This window comes from Gossypium hirsutum, chromosome D06 (genome assembly GCF_007990345.1).
Source record: "Gossypium hirsutum isolate 1008001.06 chromosome D06, Gossypium_hirsutum_v2.1, whole genome shotgun sequence".
In the NCBI taxonomy this organism is placed as follows: domain Eukaryota; kingdom Viridiplantae; phylum Streptophyta; class Magnoliopsida; order Malvales; family Malvaceae; genus Gossypium; species Gossypium hirsutum.
Window position 1 is genome coordinate 24,397,492 of NC_053442.1, and position 9,288 is coordinate 24,406,779.

The 9,288-nt window shown below is 33.5% G+C and overlaps 1 protein-coding gene and 2 long non-coding RNA genes across 3 annotated transcripts; 2 read left to right on the top strand and 1 right to left on the bottom strand.

The window, feature by feature from the left end:
* Positions 1–448: 448 nt before the first annotated feature.
* Positions 449–1,223, bottom strand: LOC107900362 (uncharacterized). Its single transcript, XR_001684915.2, has 2 exons — positions 871–1,223; positions 449–786 (listed from the first exon to the last, which is right to left on the bottom strand). It is a non-coding gene; the product is annotated as an uncharacterized lncRNA (long non-coding RNA).
* A 2,019-nt stretch (positions 1,224–3,242) lies between these two features.
* On the top strand, positions 3,243–4,755 carry LOC107901666 (uncharacterized). The gene has a single exon (XM_016827754.2). The coding sequence runs from the start codon at positions 3,340–3,342 to the stop codon at positions 4,417–4,419; it is 1,080 nt and encodes a 359-aa protein (XP_016683243.1). The 5' UTR covers positions 3,243–3,339; the 3' UTR covers positions 4,420–4,755.
* Positions 4,756–7,434: 2,679 nt separating this feature from the next.
* On the top strand, positions 7,435–8,863 carry LOC107901665 (uncharacterized). Its single transcript, XR_001685355.2, has 2 exons — positions 7,435–7,939; positions 8,033–8,863. It is a non-coding gene; the product is annotated as an uncharacterized lncRNA (long non-coding RNA).
* Positions 8,864–9,288: the final 425 nt, after the last annotated feature.

A 9,288-nucleotide genomic window follows, 5' to 3' on the forward strand; every position in this document is an offset into this window, starting at 1 on the left:
ATATAAACATGTGTTTGTTTTTGAAATTTTATTATGGCATGTTAAATTGATGTTTAAATATTCATAAACTAGGTAAAATGTTTATAATTTGAATTTGAATGATGTTTTGATAATATAAATTGATGATATAAATGTTGTACCAATGAGGGTACATTGGTTAGGCACCTAGGATGATTATTTTGATATGTTTTAAATGTGTTTGATTGTGTTTTAAATTGGTTAAACGAATGATTTTTGAATTACTTAATGTCCAAGGTTGCAGGGAATGATAAACTTATTATTTAAGGTATATTCTGGCCATATGACCGTGTGAACCCTACCGCTTTGAAAATTTTTAATATTCTCGAAAAATTCTCTGAGTTTCTAAATTACTCCCGACTTTACATGCTTCCTTCTAAAAGCTTTAAAAAAACATTCAACTGCTTATAAATTCATTTTTGTTGTTTACGACAATGGCTCCTTCATTTCATGTAAACAACTATGAATTTTCGTTTAGCTATGCCTTGGATGATTTCCTGTATTAAACATGATATTTAAAAAAGAACAATTCAAGATGTACAAAAATGTGTACAAGATGAAATCATGAATTTACCAAAGCAGCACCAGATCTCCCCCATCCAGAAGACATATTAACAATATCCCCTCGACTTTTTGGCAGCATCAACGAGATAAAATGGCATAACACATTTGCAATCCCTTTTACATTAACATCAATCACAATATCAAACTCTTCAACAGGAACCTCCCAAATTCTATTGTTTTTATTTATTGTACCTACATTGTTTACTGCAAATACCTTACAATGTTAGTAAAGAACCAGATTTGTAATTGAAAAAAGCAATTAAATTGAAAATCATGAAAGAGACTTACCGTTTTGGAGATAAGGGTCGTACTCGGTGTCGGAGAGATGCATCTTGATATCATCAAGGGTTTAGCAAACCATAATCATCCAAAAATCCAAACATTGGGATTGTCAGAGGAGACCAGAACCTTCGCACCCAGTTGCCGTCGGGATATCATTTTTCTCGGCAAGGATTCAGTTATGCTAGACAGCGGAAGATGTTTGATGCGGAAGGTGAAGAAAACAAAACAAAAGAGAAGAGAGAGGGAGAGAGAGGGATTGGAGATATGGAATGAGTGAATTTGGGGGGATTTGTGTGGGAAGAATGTGATGGTGAGGAAAGGTGGGGAATATTCGGTAATGAAAGAGATTAATCGACTCCTTTTTACCTTTTTCATAAAATTTATTTAATTAAAATTTTTTTTTATCCTATTTGAAAATTTAAGTTGGCACTTAAAATCTAATTGGAGTGCTACATAGGATTATCGTTAGGGAGATAACGAAATTTAACGGTAGAGTGATCATTTTGAAACAAAATAATAACACAAGTGACTAAAACATAGCATTTTAAATATAAGCGACTGAAATATAAACTAATGCAAACAAAATTAATTATTTTTATAGTTTACCCTTAAATAAATTACTCAACAATTAAAGGAAAACTAAAATCCACCGTAATCTAAAGTGGTCTTACTTCAATAATTTTAGGCAATTTCAAGCAGTGTTTCCAAAATATTTTCAGGGAAATCATTAATCATAAACACAAATTTCTCTTTTTTTTCATGTGATAAACAACCAATATCATTATGGGAAATTACCCCCTTCTTAAGTCAACAAAGCTGGCCTGGCCTTAATTTTCAGATATTTTCACACCCTCAACCATTCTTCATTTAAAGATTCAGTTGCTTTTAACTTTAATAATTTAATCTTTCTATTTATCTAATTTAAAAAAGAGTTAATTCCATTAGACATTACTAAACTATGCCCTCACTTCAAAGCATTCTAACTACATCTTAAACTATTGACTTTCGTAACTAAAATTGTTAAATGACACATTAAATCTTATGTAGTTGAATTTAAAATGAAAATTTTAAAAAAATAGAACATTGTTGTATAACTTTTAAAGGTAAAAACTAAAAAGAAAAGATAAAAGAGAAGAAAGAGTCAACTAAAAGCTTCTATAAAATCTTCAAAAACCTCAAAACTAATATTTTTAAAATATTCATTTTTACAATATTCATTTTAAATTATATCAAACAAGATATGATGTGACATCTAATAGTAAAATTAGCGATATAATGGAAGAACCTAATTTACATAACCTCGATAATGGGATGTTTGATGCAATTATCAAGTTTAAAAATAAACGTCAAATGGATAATACTATTAATTGACCTTTATTAAATTTAAATTTTTTTTAACATTGAAACTTTAAATAAGATATTTGAATATTAAAATATCAAATATTTAAAATTAAAAGAAATTCATCATGTATTGAGAAAGCAACTAAATAATTGAATTCAGAGTAATTGGACCATCAAATTACATTCTTCCGTTCTTAGATAAATGGGTGAGAATAGAAAATTACACGGATAGTTAATCATGATGACTTTTAATTTTTTTTTTAAAATTTACATTAAAATATAATTAACCAAATCCAATATAATTCATGGTAATTATTGAAGAGAAATCCAAATCTTGTAATTACAATATCATACCATCCATTTTAGTTGTTAGTTTTGGTCACGTGATGAACACTTTGGTTGATGGATTAAAAACGTGTTGTAATTAAAGTAGGTTCATCCGTTTTACTTTTAAAAGGTAAAAATGGTCCTCTTTTAAATAAATCAAATTGCATATAATGATTTTGAGTTTTCGCTTATACAACCCTAAATGAGCATGCAAATGTAAAGCAAGTCTAATTTGAGCTTACTCAACCCCTTTTTTAAATATCATTTTAGATTTTCTTAGATTTTATATATATTTTTAAAGGTGGACAAAAAGAAAATTCAGAAATCAAATTGAGAGAAGATGCCAAGATCAAAGGCTGCATCTCATTTTCAAGTATTTTAAGAGTAACAATGGACTAAAAACCGAAATATATTTAGACGTTTGAATAAATAAATATGGTAAGACTTAAACTTAAAAATATAACCTATAATCAATCTAAACTCATACAAATCCAACTTAATTTAATCTTATAAATAATCCGAGGTTTAAAAAATGGGTTGAAATTGGATCTAGAATTATCTTTAAATAATACTTAATAGAAAGAAATTTGGTATGATAACTAAAGGTTTTGTGCCTTGTAGTATTATTTTAACTCATTAATCCGGCTTTGTGATTAAACCATTAAAGTTATTTTTATTTAATGATAAAAAAGTCATTAGATTGTCAGGTAGGAAATGTAAAGTCTCCTTCTTTGTCCATCCCCAATCCCCATATATAGCTTCCATAAAAAGGCCCCCTTCAAATTCGCACACAAACAAAATTAAATAATGTCCCCCCAACGCTACCGCCATTTTCCGCCCTTCCCTTCTTGCTTCCGCCCTTCCGCCGCCGCAGACAACCGCCATATGCCGTCGCCACAATCCGCCGCTAAAACTAGCCTCGCTACAAGTCTCTACGACACAAATATAGGCCTTTTTTCCTTAACCTGGTCCCGCACCTTCCTTGGCCACTCCCTCCACCTCCACCACCACCACCATCACCACCACCTTCCCTCTTCTCCTCTCTCCGTCCTTTCATCCTCTGCCCTCCATTTTCATCTCAATATCAAATCCTTTGCTTTTTGGAAGAAAAAAGGTTGTAAAAACGTCAGCAGCGCCACTGTCCCTAATGTGAAAATTTTCTGGGACCTTTCAAGGGCAAAGTTCGGATCCGGACCTGAACCCGACTCTGGGTTCTTCGTTGCCGTCGTTGTCGACGGTGAAATGACGCTTCTCGTCGGCGATGCTACCAAGGAAGCTTATACTCGAACTAGAGCTCAAAACCCTGGGAGTAGAGGCAGCCAAACTCTTGTTTTGAGAAAAGAGCACGTGTTGGGGAGCAGAGTTTACAACACAAAAGCCAGATTCGGAGGCAAATTAAGGGATATCTCGATCGATTGTAGGGTAAACGAGGATGCAAGGCTGTGCTTGAGCGTGGATAACAAAAGGGTATTGCAAATAAAGCGGCTTAAATGGAAATTTAGAGGGAATGAGAGGATTGAAGTGGATGGGGTATGGATAGGAGTCTCGTGGGATGTCTACAGCTGGTTGTCCGATAAAGATGGCAACAATGGGCGTCCAGCCGTTTTCATCTTCAAGTTCGAGAACCAAGGCACTGAAACCATGGAGGATCCTTTCAAGGAGGGTGTGGTTTTGGGGCAGCAAAGTCCGTGTAGTGATGGGATTGAATGGAAGAAGAAAAGGAGAAGCTTGTTGAGGAGTGCTAGGAGTTCTTCGTCTTCCTCCATTTCGATGTCTTCGGCTTCTTCGGGGTGCAGCTCTTCGGTAATGGAGTGGGAAAGCGTTGAGGAGAGTGAGTTATGTGCTCCCATGGGCTTCTCTTTGCTTGTTTATGCCTGGAGAAACTGAAAAGATTGTGCCTTTTTTTTGTGTGTGTTCATAACATTATTAGTCTCTATTTATCACTAACCCCATTTGTTTTTAGAACTTAGCACAGTAAGTAAATTATAATTGTAGAGATCCATGACTCAACCTTTTACCAATTTAGTAGCTACATTCGATCCCGATTGAATTGAATTCCAAAAGATTTGTGCGTAAGAGACCTCGCATACCTTATCACTCATTACTCCACCCAACAAGATGGTTGTATTTTGCTAGTTTCTTTTTAGTTGTAAATTTGAGCCCTTTGGTTGTAGTCTCAGGAACCATACGCGGAGATTTAATGAGCAGAAGAAAAATTTTGCTTGATTTTGCCTTTTTCGTTGGCATGAAATTGTTCCTTGTTTGATTTTACCAACCGACTTGGTGGAGTGCTCGACTTTTAATCAGGGAGAGAGGTCGAGAAATTAAAAGAATTTGGAGGTCAAGGTTAAAAAAAAATTATGTTAAAGTGGTCTAAAATTGAATGAATAGTTCTTTGGAGTGATCAAATATGCAATTTCTGATAAGCTGAAAAGGATTAAAATTAAATTTTAAATTTGTAAGGACAAAAAAGGAAATCATCCCATTTATCTAGGGGAGGACTTTGTCCCTGCTTCTAATTCTAGTGATCAGGGATTAAACACAGAAAACTGTTATTAGTTTCCAAACGTTCTGTTGTTTTTTGCCAACATTATTATGTTAATGCTTGCATGTGAGATGTGGGTCTGGGGTGTGTGAACCCAGATTGAGATCAGCGACCGACAAAAAAGGTTGAACATGTCCTGGATCTCTGATTGAAAACTGAAAGGTTACTTCGTCGGTCGGTTAGTGAGAGTGACCAAAAATGTGGTACTTGATCCACAACGGCAACCCAAGGTGATGAAAAGCAACCCAACTGTGTCGGGCTTGACCGTGTCAATCTGACAACATGACTGATTTTCTCTGATGTTGCCTTTCTTTGTGGATTTCCACAACGGTTGCCCTTAAAGTGAGAATATGAATTCTCATAAATCTCTTCATTTTATTAAGTATATTACCAAATAATAGATAAAGTATAGTCTTATCACAAAAAAGACATCAAATTATATTTTTTATACAAGTTCAGTTTACATAATTGTGATCTTATGAGCTAATAATTTTGATTAAATAAAACCTTATAAGTAGACACTTATAGATCGAAAATCGAGCTACAATAACTTGTAAGAAATTTAAAACCAACATGAACGACTGGTGGCATCTTAAAAATTATCAGAGAGAACACTTTAAGAGTTTTTGGATCTAAGGGACTAAACAATTTCTCTCCTAAATAGACTTTCAACTCTCTTGCTCTCATTCTCTCTTTAATCTTTTTTGACACCCCCTTTTTTGTCACCTTAATTTGCTAACAACTTTCTGCCCTCCAATATATACAATACCAAAATAAAATATAAATATTTATATTCGATAATGTTAATTCAATTGTTGCTCACCTTACAAATTCTTATAAAAGTTGTCAATGTGACATATGACCTGGTATATGTTGGTATGATGATGTATGTATTAATCAACATAAAATGATGTTGTATCAATAATTTACAAGAATTGAATCAAATTATAAGTTTATGTATACAATTACACATTAAACTAATTTTGAGATTTACCCCTTGGATTTGAAACTTTTAAGTAAAAGTACAAGTACGTGGGACATAATTGCTGGGGTTTTTGTTTGAAAGGAATGGTATTAAGTGGTGTGATAATAGCTTTTGAACGTTTCAATTTAAAATGAGAAAGGAATAAAGTTATATGTTAGGCTGTCACTTGTTTCATTCATACAAATAAAAAATTCTTCTTCTCTTTTATTGACGTTGTTTTTTCCAATACGAATAACATACTTTATTTTATAAGGAAGAGATGCTAAATATGAACAATCATTGGAATTTCTGATATTATTGCTATTGCAATTGATTTGGAGGTTTATGGGTTAATTGTCAACTTCATCTTCCTACTTTGCAAAAGTTGAGATTTAGTCCCTTTGTTAAATTATTGATTTAGGAGCCATCATTTATATGCAGTAAAGTATAGAAAAAGACAATCATTTGGAGGGGTGTTTGTAATGAATGCCATCCACGTTTCCTTCTTCAAGTAGGAAACAGAATCAGAGTTGAAGCAATAGAATTAAACAACCCCTTTTTCTCCCTTGTATTGCAAGCTTCAAATTGAGTTGGCTCCAATCATTTGATAAAACCCAAGTTGGGTTATCAAATGTAAGGAAAGAAACACGTACCACATACCCATTGTTTCAATAAATAGTATCTAATCACATTGTCTTCCTCACGGATCAAGTGATGTCATTTCTTCCGTATACCATTTTTATAAGTCATCACATCTATCAATTTATCCACTTAAATTTAAAATTCAATACCAAAAGCTTCGTTTAAAAATTAAAATATGGATCAAGTTTAAGCTTTAATATTCAAGACTTGAGTTAAGTACGAACCAATTTATTTTGTGCTTATAATATTTGTCACATAAATTTAAATTTGTAAGAATATAATAATATATAAATATTAAAAAATATGTTAACTTGAATATATTTAAAAGTAATTTTATACCCTTCCATATGTTTTTGTATGATTAACATTTTAATGATTTAGTAATTGATTTTATTAAAATAATTCAACCCTTCCATTAACAAAAACTATTAGTTGACCGATTTGACCATTAATGACCTAACTTGACAAATGATACTAACATGACATGTTGACATGGTAGATTACATTGATGTGGCATGCTAAAAATAAAAAATTATATATCTAGATTCATTCAAGATGAGTGCAAAACTATAAAAAATTTAAACATTGTAAAAAATATTAAAAATTACTAAATATTATAAAAATATTGTAAATATTATAAAAATTTAAATATGTAACAAAATATTAGTAATTTATATAAAATTATAAAAAAAATAGTTTTGCATATATATATATTTTGAATGCCAACTGATGCTATTAATTATAAAAGAAATTGAATCAGGTACAGACCTTAAAACAAATGACCCTTCAATTGTCCTTCTTTAATTGGACACTAGAAAGGTGCTTTGAAACTCGCAAAATCATAAATATAATTAACGGAAAGCACACAGAAAAAAAAAACAAACTTGGAAAAGGAAACAAACAGACTCAAGCTGAACAAAAAGAAAAAGAAAAAAGGCCTGGAATCCCATTCTTTTCTTAGCACTTTAAGCAACTTCTTTTGTGCATCAGCCATTCAAGAGACCGATTACCCATGAACATCCAAAAGCTGACTTTTCGAACCCTAGTCTCTGTCAATCTCCACGAGTTCATCGGACTGACCAAACGCACATAGTCCAAACTCAACAATTCTAGTCATCCACCATCATCGCCACTACTCCTATCGCGCTTCACCAGTCCTTCCTCCGCACTCGATACATTTTCCATCCAGCATTGGGGATCTTCATATCTCCGCCCTTCCAATGCCATCCCATGTGCTGTTTTATTGGCTTCCCTTGGTACGCATTTGAAATGCAATCTTTTAAATTTGGGGGGTTCTCCCTTGATTTCTTGGATCAGACTGCTAATACATGATCTATCTTCTTCTGCAGAGTTTAGTTTTCTGATTACAGTTAACGCATCTCCCTCAACACATATATCTTGAAAGCCTATTTCTTCTGCCATAGTAACAGCCTGCAAACACGCCTTCACCTTAGCCATTATCGGATCTGAAATATTCTCCCATGGGTAAGTACACGATGCCATCACAAATCATTCCTTATTCCGCGCAATGATTCCTGAATATGATCTTCGAGAATGCTAATTAAACGAAGCGTCAAAATTAATTTTTATAACATTATCAATAGGTGGTTTCCACACATAGTTATTAATCTCATGCACGTTCTTCAAGATTTCACCCATTTGCGTTATTTCTGTGCAATATGCTCTGATAAATCCCACAATTTCATGTGCTCGTTCCCTTGTCCTTTCATGGTAGATTCTGTTTCGATTGTACCATAAAGCCCAGTAAGAAATAGTTATAATTTTGCATTTTTCATTACTATGATTCTCAAACTCTAATGCTAACCATTTTTCCAATTGGATTCTCTGTTGTTTGTTGGATTAACCACCCTCAAATCCCCCAATACCTGTTGAGTAAAGCTGCAATCCCGAAAAAGGTGGCTCACCGTTTCTTCTTCTACTCGGCCTATTAGACAAAACGTGTTTACCACCAACTTGCGGGCTCTCAGATTATGTAGTACATGCAGAAATTCATTAGCAACCTTCCACATATGTATACGTATCTTGCTTGGCACATTAAGAGCCCATATTTTTGTAAAGAATTGATATAGAAATTTATTTTGTATCTTAGATCCCTCCCCTGTAATTAGCCACTTATAACCACTTTTGACTGTATAAATTCTTATATTATCGCCTCTCTATATTAACGCATCCTGTGGTTCACTGTTTGCCAATGGGATTAAGAGGATCCTTTCCAGCTGCTCCTCGCCGAATAATGAACGAATAGCATCCTATTTCCAGGTAACAAAATCCCTATCAATTAAATCTGACACCATAATGTATAGAATATCAATATGTTGACAATGCACCCTACCATTTCCTAGTCCCGGCAACCATGCATCATTCCAAATATTTACGGTCTTACTGTCCCCGATTCTCCATCCAACCCCCACCTCAAGGAGTCGTCTAGCTCCCCATATACTTTGCCAGGTATAGGAAGGGTAAGAACCTAACTCTGCACTCATGAATTCCCCCTTTGGGAAGTATTTTGCTTTCATTACACGTGCAAACAAACAATTAGGCTGCATAATAATTTTCCACCCCTACTTCGCCAACAGGGTTGTAT

Excerpts from the sequence above, each read along its gene's own strand:
- LOC107901666 (XM_016827754.2), top strand. The coding sequence starts at position 3,340 with ATGTCCCCCCAACGCTACCGCCATTTTCCGCCCTTCCCTTCTTGCTTC.